General features: G+C 37.1%; 1 protein-coding gene across 1 annotated transcript in view; it reads left to right on the forward strand.

Moving 5' to 3' along the window:
* Positions 1-23,984, forward strand: part of ostf1.L (osteoclast stimulating factor 1 L homeolog) — a 28,496-nt gene extending 4,512 nt beyond the window's left edge. Inside the window, 9 exon segments of the mRNA NM_001086942.1 lie at positions 9,897-9,943; positions 13,532-13,582; positions 15,033-15,096; positions 18,129-18,182; positions 18,538-18,645; positions 19,960-20,009; positions 21,514-21,592; positions 21,808-21,906; positions 23,602-23,984. Coding sequence (NP_001080411.1) covers positions 9,897-9,943; positions 13,532-13,582; positions 15,033-15,096; positions 18,129-18,182; positions 18,538-18,645; positions 19,960-20,009; positions 21,514-21,592; positions 21,808-21,906; positions 23,602-23,660 — 611 coding nt within the window. The 3' untranslated portion in view covers positions 23,661-23,984.
* Positions 23,985-24,473: the final 489 nt, after the last annotated feature.

The raw sequence follows: 24,473 nt of genomic DNA on the forward strand, positions 1-24,473 counted from the left end.
CGTAGCATTTACATTTAGGGGGTTATTTATCAAAGTCCGAATTTATCTCAATATTTTCTACTACAAACGCCGATCAAATCCGCTCGGGTTTTTTATAATCTCTTTATTTTACATTTTTCAAACTGAACATGTGAAAGAAAACATTCATATAACATGTTATCAATAATCAAATCATATAAAAAATAAATAAATAAATAAAACAATAATAACAAAAAAATAAATTAAAAAAAAAAAATAAAAAAAAAGGAAGGGGTAGGCATTTGTAAGCACAACTTCAATCAGGCTAACCGTTGTCATTTGAAATGTACAACATTTATAGTAAGCATTCTTCATGTACATGAAAAGACTTCCGCTTCCCAAAATTTATCCCAATGAGGTCAAGTATGCAATTAAAAAAACCAGAATCAAATATCTTAGGTGGAATTATTCTTTTTATAGGTCTCCCAAGGTTCCCATATTAGTTTGTGGGTTTCCCTAGCATCCGAAACCAATGCCGCAAGATACGTCAATGAGTATATATGATCAATTCGGTTCGTCACTGGTGTCATTTGGAGTGTAGAAGCCAGCCAATTCAAGGCTATATTCCATCTCGTTGCTGCTAATAACTGTGACAGTAGCTTATTTTGTAATTTATCTAGTTTCTTAGAGGGTAAGCAAAATAATGCATTATCGAAATCTGGCTGAAGTTGCACATTAAAGATTCGTGATGCCATTTGAAAAGTTTCAGACCATAGGTGTTTGACTACAGGGCAAGACCACCAAGAATGCAAATACGTCCCTCTTTCTTGACAATTTCTAAAGCAGGTATCTGAAACTGAGGAATGGTATTTCTGTTTTTGGATAGGAGTTACATACCATCTCATGACAACCTTGTATGCAGATTCTCGTATGCTAACATTCGGAGAAAGATGACGTATCGAGTCAAAAATCCGTCCCCATTTAGCAGGAGATATAATAGCATCAAGTTCACTCTCCCATCTTTGGGTATAACTTGGAGTCTCATCTATGTTTGCGCCATTAATTTGTGCGTATAAGTGGGATATTGCGTGAGACATCTGCTCTGGATATCTGCATCTATTCTCAAATAGAGAACTCGTCATAGTGGGTTTCAGATTAGCCTGTTGAGTATAAAAGTGTAAAATTTTATTATATCTGAACAGCTCAGCATCAGGAATAGCATAGGATTCCTGGAGTAGATTTTTTGAAATAAAACCTCTGGGGGTGAGCAAATCTTTCAGAATATTAAAATTATTATTTCTCCACCACTCAAAAGACGAACCCTGAAGCCCCGGTAAAAAATCAGGGTTGTTTATGATAGGCTGCCTATTACTATGAGTTTCATGCATTAATATCTTCTTTCTTACTGTGGCCCATATTCGTAAATGTAAGCGAACGATAGGATTCTCTATATGATAATGATTAAGCTTAGGATTGATCAACCATAATAACGATGCAGTTGCAATCGGAGATATAGTAGAATTCTCAAAGTCAACCCATGGGATTGTATTAGGTTTCGCATGCCAAAGAATAGACTGCGCTACCCTTGCTGCTTTATAGTAATTAAGAAAATTGGGTACCGCAAGGCCTCCCTGTTCTAGGGAACGGTATAATATTGATTTGTTAATCCGATGACGCTTATTATTCCAAAGGAATTTTAATGTCGCCCTTTGTAGTTTATCTATATCATTGTGGAACATTGGAACAGGAAGGGCACGAAATAAATATAGTAATTTCGGCAAGATCACCATACGTACAGCAGCAATACGACCTAGCCAAGAGAGCATAAGCGAATTCCATTCAATTAATTTAGTTTGTAAGTGATGGATCATGGGTGGGAGGTTAGCTTGGTATAGCGTAGTGTAATTTTTAGTTATTTTGACTCCTAAATACTTCACTGAGTGTTGCTTCCACTGAAAGGGAAAATTCAACTGTAGCAGTTTAACTTGGTGGGAAGGAGTATGGATTGGTAGTGCCTCAGTTTTATTTAAATTGACTTTCAAGCCCGAAACTTGTTGAAATTTGTCCAGTACTCGAAATAAATTGGGAAGGCTGGTTAAGGGATTAATTAATGTGAGACACAGGTCATCTGCATATAACCCCAATTTATAAGTTTTACTGCCTTTGCTATAACCCATTATATTGGGATCTTCTCGAATCAGCCAAGCAAGGGGTTCTATCGCAAGAGCGAATAGAAGCGGGGAAAGCGGGCATCCTTGCCTCGTTCCTCTGAGAATCGGGAAGCTGGGAGAAGGCATATTAAACATTTTAATGGAAGCTGTAGGAGAATCATACAGAACTCGTAATCCTTCTAAGAAAGGTCCAGTGATATTAAATTTTGAGAGTACATTGAAAAGATACGGCCATGAGACCGAGTCAAATGCTTTATAGATATCAATCATTAATATTAGAAGTGGTGACTTGGTAATATTGGTATCATGGATTATATTAATCAACCTTCTTATAGCGTCAGTGGTTTGTCTACCAAGTATAAAACCAGACTGATCTGGGTGTATTAACCGTGGCATGTATTCATTCAGCCGAAGGCTAAGAATTTTAGAAAACAATTTTACATCCACATTCAATACAGATATGGGCCTGTAGTTTTGGATTTTGGTCAGATCTGAATTAGGTTTCGGAAGTAAGGAAAGGTTTGCTCTCAACATATCTGGGGGTATGGAGTGACCAGCTAACATATCATTAAACAGCACTGTGAGATGTGGAATGAGAAACTCCTGGAACTTTTTATAGTAACTGGAAGGAAGGCCATCAGGGCCTGGGCTAGATTTGTTTTTTAAAGTGCTGATCGCCTGCTTAACTTCCTCATGTGTAATAGGGCTATTAAGGGCTTCTTTTTCAGAGGGAGATAGGGAGGGTAGTTTAATTTGGTCCAGGAGTTGATCCCGTACATGAGGTGGAGAAATAACTGGGGTAGCATACAAACTTTCGTAGAACTTATGGAATTCAGCCAAAATATCTGCTGGTTTATGGAGGTGGTCGCCTGAGGGGTTTGTGATAGTAGTAATTGGCTTGTAACCGTGTTCCAATTTCAACTTATTAGCTAAGTAACGATTAGGTTTGTCCTTTAATGTGAATAAATTTTGTTGAGACCAACGATAGGCTCTTTCAGCCTTTTCTTGTAATAAAGTTTTCAATTGCAGACGCGCATTGGTTAACCTGGTTAAATTAGTGGCGGTTGGGGATGATTTATGCTCAGATTCTAGACCCGAAATCTGTTTCTCTAGGGAATCATTTTTTTTAGCAAATTCTTTTTTTTTGTGGGTTGCAAGTTTTATGAATGAACCCCGTATAACCACTTTGTGAGCCGCCCATATCGTCCCCATGGATAGGTCCTCATCAATATTGTGTTCCCAGTAATCCTGCAAGTCGTCAATGATGGCAGATGTTAATGAGGAGTCTGTCAAGAGGGACTCATTCAAGCACCAGGCATGTCTCGTACGAGGGTTGTGAGAAAGGGAACACACTATCGACACAGGTGCATGGTCCGACCATGATATGGGAAGTATATCGGAGCATGAAATTTGCTGTAAAGTGAGTTGGGTAGCAAATATGTGGTCAATCCTAGAATACGAGTTATGCACAGGGGAGTAAAATGTGTAATCTTTTGATTGGGGATGTAACGAGCGCCAGGAGTCAATCAACGTACACTCTTGCAATAGTTTTTTAAGGTATTTGGGCGCTGCCATTGAATTACTATCAGCTCCTGATGATCTATCGAGTTTGGGATTCATTACGAGATTAAAATCCCCCATAACAAACACAAGACCTGACATATGCATCTGCAATAGTTTAAATACTTCCATATAAAATTGCCTGGACCCAACAGAAGGGGCATATAAATTCAAAAATGTAACAGAAATTCCACCGATGCGGCCAATTAGGAGGATATATCGACTTTCTGGGTCTAAGATTGATTTTTCAGAGGTGAAATGTATATGATTGCGAAAGGCAATTGCCACCCCTCTTGCTTTAGTAGCGTACGAGGTAGCGTAAATCTGAGAGTAGTACCTGTGTAAATAAGGTTTAGGACCAGGGGAGGCCCAGTGTGTCTCTTGAAGGGCCACCACATCAGCCGCAATTCTAGCATAATATTGGCCTGCCATCTTACGTTTAATTGGGGTATTCAACCCTTTAACGTTATGTGTAACAATTTTCATATCCATTGTTTGCAGATGTGTAAAGAACATTATTGTTTTGAAAATGGATCCAGTCCAAAACATCATTATCTTTAAGGAGCAAGAGTGATGGCAATCCAAGGGCACACTGTACTATAGCCTCATATAACAAATTGTAGCATTGTATCAAGACATTTAACCTTTGAAAAGTGTGGTAATAAAAAAGATCACAACTGTAAACATTCAACGGAAATATTAAGTTTGAGACATTCAGGATTAGGATAACATGGGATAGGCATGATCTAAGGCGAGAATAGCCAAACCAAAAATCAGAGATCGTGATAAGAACCATGTGAGGCAAGTTTTCCCCACTGTAGCTAGGTAAAATCCCAAAAGTAAGAATAACAGCGTCCTTATCAAGGTAGAGTGGGCCAAAGGATTCCACAAGACTTGTATCGGAAGTATTGCCAAAACAAGTATGGTCGCGTTGCCCGGTTCTCAAGTTCAAGTATATCGCCAAAAAATGAAAAAAGGAAAAAAAAAACAAAAAGTAAAAATAAAAACCAAATAAAAATAAACCATAACCAACAATATAACCATCAAAGTCCAAGCCCGGGAGAGTCACAAGTCCCAGGAGGATCATTACCTGTACCAGGTAGGGCTCGTAGAACCAATGATCCTTGGGGGGTGAGGAATGCATAACCCACACTGCCGACAGAAGCATCGCCGGTCTCCCAACCACTCAACCGCTGGATGTAAAAAAATCGTGTAGTAGGGCAAGAGAGGCGAGACCCCAAATAGGATGAATCGCGATGTTTGCAGGAAAACGCCATCATGGAGTATTAGTGGTGGAACTGGTGGATCTGGAAGAAGGTGGCGGGGACATCTTCAGCTGCTTGGATGTCGTCTTTGAAGCTTTCTTTTCCCATATAGGTCGCACTGGCAACGGTTTCGTAGGGCTTTGCTTGCGAGGCAAATCTGAGGTGACGAGACCTAGCCTCTTGAGAAAGGATTCTCCATCCAGAGGGTCTGTTAAGGAATATGACACTCCATTCTGGAAAGTTGTTAAGCGGAACGGGAACCCCCATCTATATTTCAGACCCGCCTGTGTAAGACACGATGTAACAGGCTTCAGTTCCCTACGCTTCAGCAGGGTCGTAGGGGCCAGGTCTGGGAAGATAAGTATAGGTGTTCCATCAATTTCTATCGCCTCATTAGTTCTGGCTGAGCGCAATAGATCTTCTTTCGTTTCAAAGTAATGCAGCCGGGCAATAACGTCTCTGGGTGGATCTGTATCTGGAGGTTTAGGCCGCAAGGCCCTATGCACTCTATCCAGTAGTAGTAAGTCTGGTGCATATTCAGGCAGTAATTTGGCAAAAAGCAGTTCAAACAACTTGGAAAGGTCTGTGTGTGTCTCCGATACATTGCGTAGACGTATGTTATTACGCCGGGATCTGTTTTCCAGATCCTCAGTGTGATTAGTAAGGGACAGTACAGACCTTTCCAGCGAGGATACTCGGGCCGCCATGTGATCATGCGTCGTGACCATGTCGTCGTGCTTAGATTCGAGTAGATCCACCCGTGAGCCCATAGCCGTCAAATCCGCCTTAATGTCGGAAATAGCAGAACGAAGCTCCGATTGAAATGTAGAAGTCATTTTCTGCAATAGCGAGTCCAGACTTTTGTCCAGCATTGACTTCGTCAAATACGCAGTACTCCCCGCATTATCTTTCGCGTCGGGAGAAGCTGCGCCATCTTGGTTTTTCGGTTGGTCCGCTGCTTGGCACTTAAAAAAAATTTCCAGGGTCTTTTTGAGAGCGCGAACGTTGAGAAGACATTCCTGGCGTAGTCCTGAGAAGCTGGTAGTGAAAGTTAGTAGGTGAGGTGAAGATCAAATACTATCCTAGATTTAATTTTAGCGGCTGTGGTAAGGGAGCACTCGGCAAAAGCGTCCTCACAGCATGGCGTCAGGCTCCGCCCCCCCCGCTCGGGTTTTTTACACTTATTTATTATTACATTTTCACGAAAATTTGCTTTGTGGGAAAAAATCTGATTTTCATGATTTTTTCATGTTTTTGCATCCAATTTTCACTCGAACACTCTGGGGTATTGCACGAAACCTAGCGCACATCAAAAAATCATTGGGACTTCTCCCATTGACTTATATGCAACCTCGACAGGTCTGAGATTCAGATTCTGACTTTTCCATCCTCGGGGTTTAATAAATTCCGAAAAAATTTAGATTTTTTAAAGGTCAAATTTTATATAAAAAACCCCCACAATTTTCGTGATTTTTGCATTCGGATTTTAGTAAATAACTCCCTAACTGTTTCCTGGATCTATTACAAGGCTGGGCTTTACAAACATAGTTGCTAAACCTCACAAGTGCAGTTTTTCCATTTAGCAGCAAATTGCTGCATAAAATGACTTTTTATTTGGAAAAACTACTTCCCAGGATTCCTTGTGTTTTGTTGCAGAACAAAATAATAACCAAGTAGCAGCTAAAGGCGAGTTATTTCAGGCCTAGTGATGGCAGGAAATGAAGGAAAGCTGTCTCAACACGCTTTCTCAACTTTCCAGTGTCCGTTGTTCCGCACATCGCACGGTTACATCACTACCTGCATCTAGTGGCACTTTTTTTTTTTTTTTTCTTTAAATATAGAACTGAATGTAAGGCACTTTGTGGTTCGGTTTAACTGCCCTTCAACTCATCTTATGCTTTCTGATGGGTCTGCACCCAGAGGAATAGCGATGGGCTCTGGTCTTTATATTGTGTGCAGCGCTGATCTCCATTCCATGTGTACAGACACATAGGGAAACCTGAGATCAGGTTACTCATGCATTGCCATGAAGTGAAAGCCAAGCTATGCTACACTGCAAACTCACTTTCTCAAAACACATGCCGTGTGTGCACTAAAGCAGCAAGAAGTATATGGTTTATTATACCATCTTATCGGAAAAGGCTGAACACTAGTCCAGATATTGATGCAGACTAAGAATTTACACAGTGCCATTGGTATAGGCTGAGACTGCTGCATTGCAGTTTGCTAAATCTTTCTTTACCTGGAAATGTCAAGATTTTGCTTATTTTCCATCCAGATTGACACTGGCCCTTGATTGCCTAGTGTTAACTCTTTCTCTGTGCCTCTCTTAACTCTCATTTTTATAGGTTTCGGGATTCATTTAGGCATGCATCGATTCCACTATTTTAGGATTTGGCTAAATCCAGAATCCAGACCGAAAATTAGGGTGAAAGAGAACCATGCGTTCCACGTGCAGTTAAATTTTCTTTATAATTCCTTGTTTGTGTGCCAAAAAGTCACATGATTATAAGGATTCGGTTCTGACAGGCACGTGGATTCAGCTGAATCCGGCTTATAAAGGACACATCTTGGCCACATACCGGACCAAATCCTTGATTCGGTGCATCCCCAATTAATTAATACATACTATTAAGAGAGATGAAAAAATGGTGCATTCTAGTTTCATCTAGGTAGCCTGCAGTGGTTAACCATTTGTACGTTTGTTACTGTACCAGAAAAGCTGTTTTCTTCATTGTTCACTAAAGGTCATCTGTCATAAGACAAGGGCTGATAGTATAAATATGTTAGTCCTAATTTGAATAGTTTGCAGTATAACATTCTTAAATGACATTATGGGGCAGATTTATTAAGGTTAGTTTTTTTTCACTAAAATTCTAGTTTTCGAGTTGTATTTTTTGGTCAAAACTGACATTTTCAGGTTAAAAAAACAAAACTCGAATTGTTCAAGGTTTTTTTTAAAAAAAAAACTAGAATATTCAAGATTTATTTTACCCCAACTCTGGAAATAGCTCGAACCCAAAAATACACCACCTAAAACCTGTCGAGGTTATGTAGAAGTTAATGGCAGAGCTCCCTTAAACCATTTGAAGAGGTTAAAGCTGGCCATAGACGCAAAGATCTGATCGTACGAATCGAGGATTCGTACGATTTTTGAACCGTGTGTGGAGAGTCCCGACATTTTTCGTCCGGCGGAGATCAGTCGTTTGGTCGATCGGACAGGTTAGAAAATTTCTGTCGGCTGCCGATAATATCTCTGCGTGTATTGCCGATCGTACGATTTTCAGTGGGAGACTGTCCGTAGCTTTGGTTGGACATAGATATCGTACGATTGCTGTCAGGGGCAGAACATTGCTGATCTGTTCTTTAACTAATCTGACTGGTAAGACTTTGATCTGAATGGTTAGTGGCGGGTCGGGAGATGGGAAAGTCCGATCGTACAATGATTCGTACGATCGGATCTTTGCATCTATGGCCAGCTTAACAGCCTGCTTGAATGATTTGAGCGATTCGAGTTTTTCTTTTTTTCGCTGAAGACTTTATCTATTCGAGTTTTCAGTTACAGGACTCGAACTCTCAGAATCTGGTTTTTCACATTTGAGTTTTTTCTTAAATAAGATATAATTCAGGTTTCAAGTTCATTCGAGGTAAAAAAAAAAGCTGTATTAATACTAATTGTGTCAAACTTTATAATCTAAAAAAAACTTTTCATATATGCAAAATATGTACCTCTGGTTGCCAGACCAGCACACTACACAACCATCATTATAACTACTAAATACATCCAATGCAAATGTATGTATGTAAGCAACTGTCTGTGCACAATAGCTTATACTTATGTCATGTGTTTGCTTACCTGATAATAACAGGAATGTAAACTCTGACTGGGTTATATTATTCCTTTTCAATACAGGTAAGAGTCCTTTTATCCAGAATGCTCGGGACCTGGGGCTTTCCGGATAATGGATCTTTCCGTAATTTGGATCTTCATACCTTAAGTCTACTAGAAAATCATGTAAAGATATTAAATTAGCCCAATAGGCTGGTTCTGCTTCCAATATGGATTAATTCTATCTTAGTTTGGATCAAGTAAAAAATACTGTTTTATTATTACAGAGCAAAAGAAATCGTTTGTAAAAATTTGGATTATTTGGATAAAATGGAGTCTATGGGAGATGGCCTTTCTGTAATTCAGAACTTTTGGGATAACGAGTTTCCGTATAACTCATCCCACACCTGTATAAAACAGTTTATTAACCCCTGTTTCTACTCTACTAATTATTGCAGTGATAAATGTAAAGGCCAAGCAATAGTATTTCATACTGACACAAAGAAACACTGTATAGCATGTGATGTTTTTTACAGTTTTCGCTTTTGCACACTAGCTTTCTTTTTATGCGTTTGACACAGGTTCGAGCACACCTCAACTCATCAGCTAATTGATTTCATTATATTCTGCCTGGTTATACTCATGAGCATTCAGAATTGCATTTTATTGCATATGTGCTTTATTTCATTTGTTTAAAGACTACTTTATTTTCTTGTACTTGACATGTGTTTAAAAGATAATGGAATAAAAGGTTATCGTTTGGAACTTACAAAAGCACTTAGTTTGTGTACTCAAGCCATTATTACAGTGAAACTTCAGTGTACTCGAGCCTTTATTCCTGAGGGATCTGAGTCTACTAACAGAATCATATGCCACATACAACATGTTTGTGGGAGACAACTGATATTCGATACAGGTGTTTTTTTTTCTAAAGGGATAGCAATTCAAAGCACTAGTGCACCATTAAATGTATATGTATCATTCAAGTTTATGATCTCGGGTAAACATTATGGTCTGTTTTGTCCATTTCACAGACACGCACTTTCTTGGCAGGGATATTGCTGTTTTTTGCTTGCGGTTTATACATACATGTATATATTTATTATTTTGCAGGGCAGGTGAAAGTGTTCCGAGCCTTATACACGTTTGAACCCAGAACAGTAAGTTGCTTTCATAACATATCCTTTCTCTCATGTCTTAAATATGCTGTATATACTAGATCAGTGCTGTCCAACTTCTGTGGTATCGAGGGCTGGATTTTTTCTGTCCTGTGTGGTGGGGGGCTGATAATGGAAGCCAGCACTCCCTGTTTTTAAACAACACCCACTTTAAACCATAAACCAAAAATTAAGTCATATTAAAACATACCCTTAAATCCATATGCCTCCTCCCCTGTGAATATGTAGGGAATGTGATAGGGACCCCTAACAACAATTTCCAATCGCTAACAAACCCCTTCCAGGCTCACACAGAGAGTAGGGCAGGCAGAGTATGGCACACACAGGGAACATAGGGCGGGCAGAGGATGACACACATAGGGAGCATAGGGCATGCAGAGTATGTAACACACAGGGCGCATAGGGCAGGCAGAGTATGGAACACACAGGGAGCATAGTGCGGGCAGAGTATGACACACACAGGGAGCATAGTGCGGGCAGAGTATGACACACACAGGGAGCATAGTGCGGGCAGAGTATGACACACACAGGGAGCATAGTGCAGGCAGAGTATGACACACACAGGGAGCATAGTGCGGGCAGAGTATGACACACACAGGGAGCATAGTGCAGGCAGAGTATGACACACACAGGGAGCATAGGGCAGGCAGAGTATGGCACACACAGGGAGCAGAGTATGGCACACACAGGGAGCATGGGCAGGCAGAGTATCCCAGGCAGCATACAGCAGGGGACAGGGAAATTTATTGGCTTCACACTGTGCTACATACAGTGACACAATGCTATTGCCCCTCCAGATTTTTATGTGAAGAGGTGAACAATAATGTGGGCACTTTCGGTCTGAGGTGTGAACAGTATAGGGCTTTAGGGGTGTGAACAATAGAGGTGTTACAGGTGTGATCAATGCCAGATGTGAGCAATGTAATTACAATCTGAATTTGAGGTGTAAACTAAGTGCCCTTAGGGTACGAAACGCATAGGGCCATGGAGATGTGTAATTTTTAATTTCTACTAATAAATATAATTTTTTACATACATTTCTTCTGGCCATGTGGATTTTGAGTGCTGGTTAGCCCTGTTTTTTTTTTTTTCCTTTTGCACATACTGGTAAACAATTCTGAGGCCAGTTACTGATACCTTTTAAGCTTACACAAGGTAAGCAATAACAACAGACAGACTTTCATGGGGCCACACAAGAGGGGGATAACGGGCTCAATTCAGAATGACCTGTAAAAAAAATGTGGTTATATACGCTGGAATTTTACTCCAGTCAGCATAATCTGTTTAGTAAAATTAACATAGGGTCAGAGACCTCATGGAGGCAAGGTGTTGATGGTATTAGTATGATTGGAGCTATGAGCTGTTATTAAACCATCCAGGTAGAGGTGTTTAAACTGAATTGTATGTGGCAAACAATAGGTGTCGTACCCCCCCCCCCCGCCTCTCTTCAAACTTATTTTCACATATATGGCTTCTTTGACCCCTCTTTTGAACCTCTTTTGAACCAATCCTCCTCCTCCCTGTCCAGATTGTGAACTTGGCAGTCTTCAAACGTGTGTCCTTTAGATGTAGATACACTATTTAGTCCTGACCAGAGGAGCTGGCTCTCCTGTACTGCGCTGTTTGTGTAATGTTTGATTTCTCTCATGTATACTGTAAATCTGAGCATTCCTCACAGCACTGCACCGAATACACAATGTGGGTAGGTTTCCTGTAGACCTCTATTTCCAGCTTTCCACTTTCTCTGACTTTTACCAAGCAATCCAAAAAAGCCAGTGCGTCTTGTACATCTTCACGTGTAAACTTGATGTTGTGGTCCACTGTGTTCATGTGTCCAGTGAAAGTCTGTACCTCTTGTCTGTGTATCTTACCCCAGGTGTCATCCGCATATCTGAGCCAATGACTGGGTGTCCTGGTACCCAGAGCCTTTCTTTCCACTTCCTTGCCTCCATGAGGTCTCTGACCCCATGCTGGTTTTACTAAACATATTATGCTAATTGGAATAAGATGCCAGGGTATATAGCCAAATATTTTTGTACAGGATATTCTGAATTGAGAAAGCCAGTCGGATGACTTGCAAAATGTCTTCAAGGAAAAAGAAATATACAGCAAGTCCAGTTAATTTGTCTTATTACTATAGGTATACCATGACCTGGATGAATGAGAACCTAGATAATGATATAACAATAATACGCCATTGTAACTAAACTGTTAAAGCCTAAGGACTCCTAATTCTTATTCATCAAGTACTTTGCTCATTTCACACATCAGTATCTGGAGGATTCAAGTAAAGTCTAAATTACAGCAGACGTATGGCATATTGAGTTACTACAAGGTACATCTTAATAGCTATTTAGTTTTCATACACAGAGCTTCTTTGCCACTTTCCAAATCCAGTAGTCCTGTGTTAAGATGTCCATACACGGTCAGATTTAGTGGGTGCTCTGTGAACAATCTAATTTCCCTAAGCGATTGTTCTAACAAACAGTTCACTGGTTTCATCGTCTGACTATGAGAATGTTTAAACCTCTCCGACCAACTGTTGGAATGATTTGTCCTAACGATGCGATCATTTGCACCCAATCCATGTAACGCTAAGTGAACTATTTTATCGAATCGTGCTAAAATCAGTTGTTTAACACAATAAAATCTGCCCATGGATGGCCACTTTTACTCCCCAAAACAGAGTTCTATTTCCAAGAACTCCAGTTCCCAGCACCCCAAAGTAGAAAAATAAAAGAATTGTAAAATGTTATGTAAAAGAAATTTTGAAGGATTGCTAGATGTAGATTTAAGGAGCAGGAGTTGAGTGTAATGTAGGCTACTAGTGAGCTGACTGTGGAGTATAACAATAAGTATTGTTTACTTGGCCCTTTAGTTGCTCTGTAATTTTCTACATTTTGTATAAGTAGCAATGTCAGCATGAACATTTCATTATGTTTTTTGTATTACAGACACATCCGTGGTTGTTTAAGCACATTGGTTGCAAATCAGGAAATTACTAAATTCATTATAAAAAAAAAAAAAAAAAAAAAAAAAACCTTTTAATGCACACTGACATGTGAAATTAATGTCCCATTTTCCTGATAAGCAACGAAAGGGATAACTTTTGATTACTCCTTTAACAAATCATTTGCATGTGATCGGTAACAAAATGTATGTGGTATAAAGGTATTATTAATCCTAGCTTTTTTTTTTTAAATATTTTACATTGTAGGCCCACATTATAGTCCTTAAAATACACTATGAAATGAAATGCCTGTGTATACATAACGGTAGCTATTCAACCTGAAGAGGACAAAAAAAGGCTTGTTTAAACAGAAGAAACCAGATAAGAGATGTAGAATACAATGGGTTTAGTTGTTACACCGGAAAATTAACAGGAGTCAAATGCCATCGATGACTTATACAGGAGTTATAGGTATTTGATCAATAGATGTAAATTCAAATGTAATATTTTCATTTTGATGTTATTGTATCTTTAAAAACCCATGTTTTGTTTACTGTAGCAGAGCCCATGTTAATACTTTATCATGCACATTTTCATTTTTACTTTTATTTTTTTTTCAGCCAGATGAATTATATTTTGAAGAAGGGGATATACTTTATATAGCTGATATGGTAAGTTTTATTGAGGTGAAAATGAAACCATGCAATTTAATTTTCAGTAATGTTGCAAGAAAAATCATTTTATTGAATTACTAATTATAGCTACAGATGATTTATAGTGCTGTTCCTGCTGAAAAATGAGGATTCTAGCTTTTCTGGTGGGATTTTTAACTGAAACATTTTCAATTTGAGTTGCTCACCTTCCAAACACTTTTTTTTTATTTATTGATTTATTTTTAACTTTAGATTGTTCACCAGAAATAGACTTTTTTTCAATTGCTTTTTATTTTTGTAAATTCTTTTCCAAAATTGAAGCTTTAAATGTTATGTTCTTGTCGCTAGTGTTATCCAGTAATTTAATTGCATTCTGAACTCTTACAATTTGCTATATTTACATAATACAATTAGTTGATACAGTTCTCAGCAGCATCTATGGTGTATTGGGATATTCGCAAATATTGTATCAATTGCTGCCTTTAATGAATCTCTGGATTCTGCTCAGCAGCATCAAATTCAAGAAATGTATCTACTAATTGTATCAATTTAAAACAGTTGGAGACTAGCCTTCCCCCAAGCTGCTTTAGAAAGACATAAGAAGGTGACAAATTAAAAGTTACACTTCAATATTAGAAAATAGAAAGTAATTGATAAAAAGTTTTTATTTTTGGTGAACTATCTGAAACCAACTGAAATGAAAAAAAAGTGTTTGACTGTGATCAACCCCTTTAAAACAAGCAGCACTTTGTCTAGAGTAAAAATCATAGTTGTTTTCCTGCTGTAAAGTATGATTGTGTGCTACAAGTGTTAGTTTTGTGGGCTAATTGTACACTGTGCCATTGGGGAATATGTAATAAAGTAGTGGTGTTGTGCAAAGCAGTCTTTAGTCGGGCAATAAATATTTCTTGAATAACTCAGGACTTTAGGAAAGACCAAATAAACAAGTTACATATGGTACTGCATATATCTCTCAGAAATGGCAGACACCTCAATAGATGGTTCTGTCTGAAGAAAGAAAACTACACAAACTTCCCACATCCTAACAGATAGTTGACTTTATGAGTCAAAGCTCGAAATTTGTTGCAACATCACCCTAACATGGATGTCATTACCAGCAATATTGTTTGAACAACAAATCTCCAAAAATCTGAATATCCCTTGCACATAATCAGCCAAGTTCTTCAACATATATCTTTTAGATATTCTGTATTATATAGAAATAATACAATCATAGAACCTAGACTAAATAGGGTGGGTGGACAATTCTTCTATATAAAGTGATTATTTTTTTTTTTAGTCTGTAAAATCATAAAGATACCCCATATGTAGTAAAGGGCACAATGTTTGCCCAAAATCTTTAATCCATAACCCTCCTAGCACAATGTCTGTTTGTTTTATGCAATGCTTTAGGAATTTATACAGGAAAATAACCCCATTCTTTTTTTTTTTTTTTTTTTTTTCTCAGAGTGACACAAATTGGTGGAAAGGTACTTGCAAAGGAAAAACAGGTCTTATACCCAGTAATTATGGTAAGTGTATACAATCATTTACAGTATTCGACAAATGGATCTTTTCCCCTAATGCCATACTGTTTAACCTTTTTCCCTTTAATGTATAACACAGGCCAGACTTTATTGTGATACCATACAAAGAATACTGTAGAGCCCTTGAGCTTTGCTCACCAAGACCTTGCCTACATATCAACATCATGGACGCAGCTTTATAATATAACGTCAGAATTAGGTTACAGGTGTCTGCAAGAATTTCCAGCATTTACAACACAGCAAAGAACACACCAAAATCTCAAAACATAAGACTTGTGTCTATATTGTGTCTATATTTTTGTCAAAAGGGGCTGTTCACCTTTCAAATACTTTCAGTTCAGACTTTTTAAAAATGCTTTTTGTTTTTCATTTTTTACAATTATTCTAATATTGACGATTTAAGTATATACATTTTTTTTACCCTCCCTAGAGCAACTCTGGAAGATAACTCAGTAAATTGTTTTATTTTGACACATTGGTTCAAACATTATTTTTTTCCCTGCTGAACATAATCCCAGGGTTTCATTAAAGGCAGCTGGTATACTTGATACAATAATTGTTGACATTCTAAAATGTATCAACTAATGTAGCAAATTGTAGCACGGGCATTGATTGTGATTTTTCTCTCTCTCTCATTCAAGTTCAGGACAAAAGAATCTTGGGGACAGAAAGATCTGCAACGGCATTTTGTGAAAGGGGAGGGAGTTTAACAGCTAATCTAATAGACAGGATGTGGTCAGAGGCTTGCACTTGTTATATTCTAATACTATCATATATATATATATATATATATATATATATATATATATATATATATATATATATATATATATATATATATATATATATATATATATATATATATATATATATTATAAAAACCGTCATAAGACGTCTGGAATGATGAATCATTAACATGATGCATGCCATCTTACAAAACATCTATGTTCAGACAAGCATGTGTGCAAAGACAGTCATCATTTTTATTTAAGTTATAGCACAGCAGAGGTATTAACTTGCTTTTCCTTTGTTTATGGCAAGATTTCATGGAATATAAATTTGTGTTTTTTAAGTTTATCTCGGCAGATATCTCCACATGAGTTAATTTGTTTCATTTTCCAAATGTTGGGACTGTTGAGGTTTTCTAATTTAATGCTACTCTGTTATTGGCAACTACACTTTTTAATTATGGCCATGTTATGTATTCTACACACAGTTTGGGTTAGTAGTCACTTTAGGAACAGTTGTTTCTTCATTTTCTGTAGCTACCGAACTCTCTATAGTTATTAATAATACTGCCTCAAGGCACCATGCAGTAAGGTCTATAATTATACATGTGGCATTACAAGGCTTGTTTTTCTTAAAGTACCTGTAATGCCATAAGTGAAACTGTATATTTTTTTTTTATTTTACATTTAAAGTTTATATTTGTTTATCCTGCTCTTAAGTGCATATTTAGTTACATTAAACCTGAAGCTAGGAACAAAAAGTACATTTCTGTAATCTGGTTTTTATCTTACAGAATAAAAGTAAAAACAGCTTCATAAGCACATTGGGAAAACCTAGTTTTGCTGCAGTTTTTACTTATTAAGCTCAGAGTATTTAACCTACACATAAACACATACAAGATGGGAGCAGTCAAATGAGGCAAGCACTTTCTGAAATGCTTGGGCTGTCATGCTGAGCAAAATGTGAATGGCATAGTTCATTATTTTGTTTGCAGAATTTTGAAATTGGCGCTTTATTTATGTGAAGCCGTGTATACAACCACTATGCACTCTTCTTTCAGTGCCACAATGTTTTGTTCTCTTCACACTGCATCACATTGAGCTGGATATGGCCCTTCAAGGAATATTTATGACATTCAGTTTGCTCAAGGGCTACATAGAATTGTTTGTAGAACATCATGTTTTTAATATAATCTGGCCTTTGACGGTTTGGCAGATTATTGATTCCACAGCACTGTTTGTAAAGCAACACTGTGCACTACACTGTTTCTTCTAAAAAAAAAAATGCTTGGCACAGAAGAATACATCATTTGCTTTCTGGGTTTTCTACATGTTGACAGTTTCACATTTGACACAGATAATTGACGGGTTTCCAGATAACGGATCGCATACTTGTATATTTTGTTAGAAGTATTTACAAACATGGTACTGTAGGATCTTGATATATCCTGCCTGGAGTTAACCTGGCCATACACATTAAGATGTGCTTGTTTTGTTACATCCCAAACAAGCAGCTCTTTGCCCAATTTGGCCACTTACAAGCTGAGCCTACTTAATCTGATCCAGTAATTTTGTCCCTGGGCAACAATTGGCTCATAACTAGCAATTATGCAGGCCCGTCAGGAGAGGACTACATTGGCCCATGCCCGACAGGGTTATTAAACCTGTCTGAAGAAGCTGAATCAACAGCTTAAACCTGCCCATGTCTGTTTTAATGATTAATCTTTATATCAGGAACACTTAGCAGCTTCAATTTGCCCACCTTGAGGGACAGGCCTCTAATGTTTACGGTGGGTAGGCAATATAGTAAATATTGCCTACCCACTGTAAAATCTAAAGTGCATAATTAAATATTGGGTTCTTGGATCAGGAAGAAAACTAATGTATTACTGTTGTGTAATTTTTAGCAAGATGTGGCACACAGTGAAATATTACCAGTGCTTTTTAAATTAACAATGTAATTGTGCATATCCCTTTTTCCCTACATTTGTATCGTGAATTAATGATTCTGATGGGTAAAAGTGCAGAGTTGTGCTACATTAAGCACTAATATCCCAATGGGTTATGAATGTGTTCAACTGCTAAAAGCAGTGAAACACATTCTGATGAACTATCAAACAGCAAACTTTTCATAAGTGACCCCAAATAATGATTTCCCAGTTCAGTGTCATAAATCTGCCCAATCTTAAAATGCATCTCCTGAGAAAAAGGTCAAGAAACACTGTTTTATATAACTGTTCTATATCCATGCGTCCCAAATGCATTGATTCTGTTTAATGTTTTTCCTAGTTGCTGAGCAAGCTGAGTCTATCGACAATCCTTTGCATGAAGCTGCCAAAAGAGGTGTGTGATTATGCATCATAAAACCTTCATTGATCTCGCTAGGACAATTGATCTTCTGTCTTATTTCTTTGTACTGATTGTTATTTTTACGACTTGAAGTTTAAGTCCCTTATCATTCTGTATATAAAGTGCTCCAAAATAGGTTGTTATACATCATCTGTCACAAAACTGTTCCAGGCCAGAATATTTGATATTGATTTCTTGATGGTTGTAAAAATATGATAGAAATGTGTAAGTATGTGTATTCAGAATCCTCTAGGTAATAATGACACACTAAGTGCTTAATAGGATCCATCTGCTGTCAGCGTTTATAAGCAGACTATTTCAAAATTATTTTCTTTTAATTAACTTTTAGGTAATTTGAGCTGGTTAAGAGAATGTTTGGAGAACCGGGTTGGGGTCAATGGATTAGACAAAGCTGGAAGCACAGCCTTATACTGGGGATGCCATGGAGGTCATAAAGGTATTCTCTTGCAGTTTTTATTTTAATCTGTTCATTTATTAAAATGATGTGCCATGTAACTTCTTTGAGCTTGCATATATAGGTATAGGGATGTCCTATCTAGAAACGTCTCTCCATTTAGGCAAATCATTATATTTTGTTTTAATTATTCCTCTTTTCTTTAATAAAAAATAGCAGCTTGTATTTATTGGTAACTAAGCTGAATAAATCCATATTGATAGCCAAACAATACTCTTGGATTTATTTCAATAGGATTACTAAAAGTATTTTCTAGTAACCTTAAGGTATAGTGACCCCCAAGTTACAGAACAATACCCTAATCCAGACAACCACAGGGACCAAGCATACCTGACATTTATTTATACAGACTTCATTACAATTACAGACTTCCCCAGCTCTTTTTTCCAGCCAGTGAAGAAAACATCTGTGTGCTGTAAGCCTACATTTTCATTAAAATCGGTATTCCCAATTTTAAAAAATAAGCGCTGCCCCCTGGGATGGTATGATTCACGGGGCACACAAACATACCAAGCAAACTATACTTGTTAGAACTCGGTCTGTTAATTGGCTCATGTGACCTGTCTTTTGCTTCCACACTTCTTCCTGTTAGAGTTGTAGTATTTCTGGTCAGGTGATCTTTGAGGCAGCACACAGACCATCACAAAATGGTGGTTCAAGGCAAGAGATTTAAAAGGGCACTATTTACTTAAAAATATATTCCAGTTTGATAAGATTATTAAATATGCCACTAAATTTCATATAAAGCTATCTGTTGCTCGAGTATTCATTTTGGGGGTATAGTTTTCCTTTAAAATAAGTGATCCAGCTCTTAAAGTTACCAGTTGAGGCAAGCACTGACAGGTACAAGTTTCTCACTTTGCCTCATGGCTGAAATGGCATTTGAAATAAAGCCATTAAAATTGCAACTGGCTGTTAATCCTGAGGCATGCCATATAATTGCATAGAAGAGGGCATTTAAGGACTAAAGCAATAAGTGCATTTTCATTTCACTTCATTTGCATTTTGTTAATGTGATTGGCTGGCAAGAGTCAGCCAGTGATATCTATGATGTGCTAAGGCAGCCATAGAAGCAAGGCATGCACAGTAGCAGCACACGCACATCATACAGAAAGAGGTTGATGACCCTCTACTTTAGGGGAGGACAGAGGTTTCTGAAATAAAGATGATTTTGGAAAAATGTTTTTGCTAACATAGGCTGTTCCAATTTGAACAATTGTCCTAAGACAAAGCATTGCATTTAAATACACTAACTACCACTCCTTTCACTCATAATTTCATTGATTTATATTCTAGATGTCGTCGATATGTTGCTTGCACAGCCAAACATTGAACTAAATCAACAGGTAAATCATTTATTTATATGGTAAGCATCTTGAATTGTGGGAAACCATCTTTTTGTAAGTTTGAAGAAAAAATACTTGCAGCATAAACTTTTCAAATGCAATGTATTTTCAAGCACAGACTAAGCTTTCTCGTTTCTTTGCTGCTGTATTTCGACTATAAAGTTGTCCTTTTCCTAAACCCAAAAATTGATTTTTACAAAATGAAAACATTTAAGTCTAGCCAACTTTACATTAATGAAACATTTTCAATTGCTGTAAAGCTATTTCTGAATGTAATTGCTGGTGAAATCGGGGTTTTATTTATCCATTTCTGTTCTCTGGGTGTGACTCTTAAAACAATGTAACAGGAGTTGGGTCTCCTCCATGTGTTTTAATCAACTTTTATCAGTTGTAACATTGTTTCAGGAGCAGAGACAGGAATGCAGAGAAGTAAACAGATGGAAACTGATTTTCAATAGCAATTACATTACTAATTACATCACTCTAAAAATATAACATTTTAGATTTACATTAGAACCCCCATTTTTAGTTTTTTAGGGGACCAGCAAAACAATATGTCAAATCCGGGAAAATGTAAAATCAGGAAAATGTGTTAAAGTGACTTTTTCTAAGTACTGAAAGGATATAAGCACAGTAGTCAGTTTTACTTTGAGATACATTAACTGTGTTAATAAAATGGGTTAAGCACTGCAACTGTAATGTTACACTATTGGGGCATGTGCAAGGCCTCTCTGTCAGTCACATACACAACCTAAATTTGTAAAGTGTTAAGTGCAGGACTGTATAAGGGGCAGACTAATTGGAATTGACCATTTAGAGGCAGAACCATGGCAAAATATACATCTGGTTAGTATTTTAAACCTCTTTATTTCACAAATAAAAAAGCAGTTTTTGGGAACATCGTAACAACATTTTGATGTAAAATCTGGAAAAACATTACTGAAAATCAGGGAAATGCATCCATTGAAATGCATTATAAATTGGTGGGACCACAAATATAAAATGTAAAATGCTGGGAAAACTTAAAATCGAGGTTTCACTGTAATACACTTGGGGATGCCTTACTGTATAAGCCATTCATTGTCCTTTACAATCTTTAGTTCTGTAACAATAAGCAGACATTTTAAAGTTCAACAATGAATGTATAGGCAATCTCATTTTTTCCTGCCCCCTTGTAAACAAGTCTAATACCCTATTGTCAGCATCCATCCATGAGGAGGTTAAATCTAGTGTTCCAAAGGAGCAAATAGCTGATATTTTGGATCCAAACAAAGTTGCAGTTCTGTAGGCCAAGGGCATCTATACTAATTTCAGAACTTCGAGGCAACATCTTAGTTTGCAGTAACTCTGACAATACACAAATGGATATGGCTATATTGCCAGCTAACCTACAGTGCCCCCTGTTTGATTTTGTATCACTGCCCCATGTTACTTTATTACACAATGTGCTAATTTATAAATTGCAAAATATATATATTTTTTTCCTATTTCATGGTTTGTCCAGAACAAGCTTGGTGACACCGCATTGCACGCAGCAGCATGGAAAGGCTATGCAGACATAGTAGAGTTACTTCTTGTAAAAGGTGGGTTTGTTGTTTAAAGTGAAAGGTTACATTTCTAGTGTAATATTTAAGGTGTATGTATATAGTTTTATGTATGAAGTTTTCATTTCACTTTCACTGTATAACAGTGATAAAAAAAAGAGCCATTAATGTTCTAATTAATGCAGTCAATGTAAAATGTCATCCAATTTTTGAATTTATTTCTTTAGTAACCCTTGCAAGGGCTTGTTTTATAGGTGCAAGAACAGATTTAAGGAATAATGAGAAAAAGCTTGCACTTGACATGGCTACAAATGCCCAGTGTGCCTCACTGCTTAAAAAGAAACAAGCACAAGGTAAGAATGTTTTTTTGCTCAGGACTGTTGTAATACATGCACTATGGGAAATTTATAACAACTGTTTTGTACCATCATATAGCTCTTTTTAAGTTGCTTAAATTTAATTTTGTAGCAGGCCTCTGTAGCCCTACCCCACCTTAGGTGTATATAGCTTCAGGACAATGTACATTCCTGAGAATTCCCAAGTCCTTCTCTCCTCTCCTCTCCAACCTGACTGAAAAAAGGAGCAGGAGAGCTTATTGCAATGAAAAATAAAGAGTGCCACAACTGAAGAAAAACATATACAAGTTGCAAAGAGCTATGCCATTCCTTTAACAAGTACAGGGCAGTTAACAAACATAAGGCCAGAACTATTATTGCATAGTGCCCCTTTCTATGATAAAGGGTATAACAACCCAGTGTTTGTTTTTTACTACTTTTCCCAAGAAAATTCCTGGCAGTAAAACATGTCAATAATTAATGGTAATCATGGTGGCTGTATGGAGTTCTCTCCTGAGCTATTCCCACATTGAGTTGTAATATCAGCCATTGCTGAGAAAAACTGCAAATGCAAAACAAATTAAAATATACAGTATATAGACATGTGACATAAACCCAAATGTAGAGAATGTTTAATAATAATTTAAAAAAAAATTTGAAATATTTGTGAGCAACAAATATTTTGTTTCAGTATCCGTAAAATATTTTATTTTGAAAAGTTGCTCCATCTAAATAATGGTTATTGGTTGATTTCAGATTCCAGACCTCAACAAACTTTGCACGTTACTACATTTCTCTTATAAACCCATGTTTAACCATTAGATTTGTATTTTTGTCAGTAGAAATTTGAGGCAGGTTTCTCAAAGGTTATGTTTTTTTTTTTCCTTTCAAAATCTCCCTCCCCCATATGTTTATCTATCTGGCTCCTATCAAAGCTTTTCCACCCTTGCACTAAACATTCACCAATTTTGAGTAGGTGAAAAAAGTTCTTCCCTAGGGGCAGAAGTCAAAATCTTTCACAATTCAAGTCTATGAGAATTTCACATCTTTTCATGCTGGAGAAAATGCTAGAAAAGAATGATAAACATCTATATTTTTGTGAATATTACTAAGGGGCACATTACTAATGGTCGAATATTGAGGGTTAAATAACCCTCGATATACGACCCTCAAAGTTAAATCCTTTGACTTCGAATATCGAAGTCGAAGGATTTATCGATATTCGTTCGAACGATCGAAGGAATAATCGTTCGATCTAACTATTAAATCCTTTTAATCCATCGATCAAACGATTTTCCTTCGATCAGAAATTGGATAGATCGCCTATGGGGACCTTCCCCATAGCTAACATTGATGCTCGGTAGGTTTTAGGTGGCGAAGTAGGTGGTTGAAGTTTTTTTTTTTTTTAAAGAGACAGTACTTCGACTATTGAATAGTCGAACGATTTTTAGTTCGAATCGTTCGATTCAAAGTCGTAGTCGAAGTAGCCAATTCGATGGCCGAAGTAGCCAAAAAAAAAACTTCGAAATTCGAAGTTTTTTTTATTCTAATCCTTCACTCGAACTTAGTAAATGTGCCCCTAAGTTTGAAGGTTTCTTAATGGTTAAAAGAAGTGAAAAGAGAGAAAATTTTTCTTAACCTTTGAAAGTGTTTCAGCCTGAAAAGGCAAACAAGATGGAAATCATTACACTAACAATAACTGTCTTATTTTAGGCATTGTACGGACATCTAGCAACGCAGACGAATACCTTGACGATGAAGACTCTGATTAGTTCTCATCTTTATGCTTTTAGCTCCAAACATTTGACATTCCATTGAGAAATGTTATTTGCCTCAGCCAACCTTGGCAGTACTAAAATAAATATCCCCCCCCCCAATATTCTTGACAATTCATTGCACATTCCCTGTATTGTATTGCAAATTTTGCAGTTGAAAACTGTTTTGCTCTTTTTATTGCAAATGTAGCAAAGTGGGAAAAAAAAAACGGTTTTCAACCCCATGAGTGTAATGTCCTCATTTTTTTATTTTTTTTACAAATGCAAAAGTAGAATTAGTATAATAACACATCATGAAATAAAACATTTTTAATCATAAAACCGTCAAACTATGTTAATATCTAAACCTAGAAACATACTTCTTGAAGAAATGATTTTAAGTATGTTGCACTCTTTGGGAAAATTGGTGAAAATTCTCTACATCATACTCAGAGGTGAACAACCCCTTTAACATTCCTGGTTTTGGTGAAACGGCTGAGATTTGTTATAAAGGGCTGTGGCCAATTCGGGCAAGTAGCATGCATAAATCTGTTAATTGGGACGGTGCCTTGCCTAAGCAGGATAGAATAATAGGCACACAATTCAAAGTTGTTTCTAGATGAAAATAATGTTTATTATATATCACCAATACATCACCAATACATTTATTCTATAAAGAGAGCTTCTATATCCATAGCTGTATGGAGTTGTATTTTATGTATCTTGTTTTGTATTTATAGTCTAGCCCAGACAGTATCCTGGCAATTTAGTACATGTCACAGCTGGGCCTCTATTATCTGATTTCTCTTCCCATAGACTTCTTCAGGTCAA

Source organism: Xenopus laevis, chromosome 1L (genome assembly GCF_017654675.1).
Source record: "Xenopus laevis strain J_2021 chromosome 1L, Xenopus_laevis_v10.1, whole genome shotgun sequence".
Lineage (NCBI taxonomy): Eukaryota > Metazoa > Chordata > Amphibia > Anura > Pipidae > Xenopus > Xenopus laevis.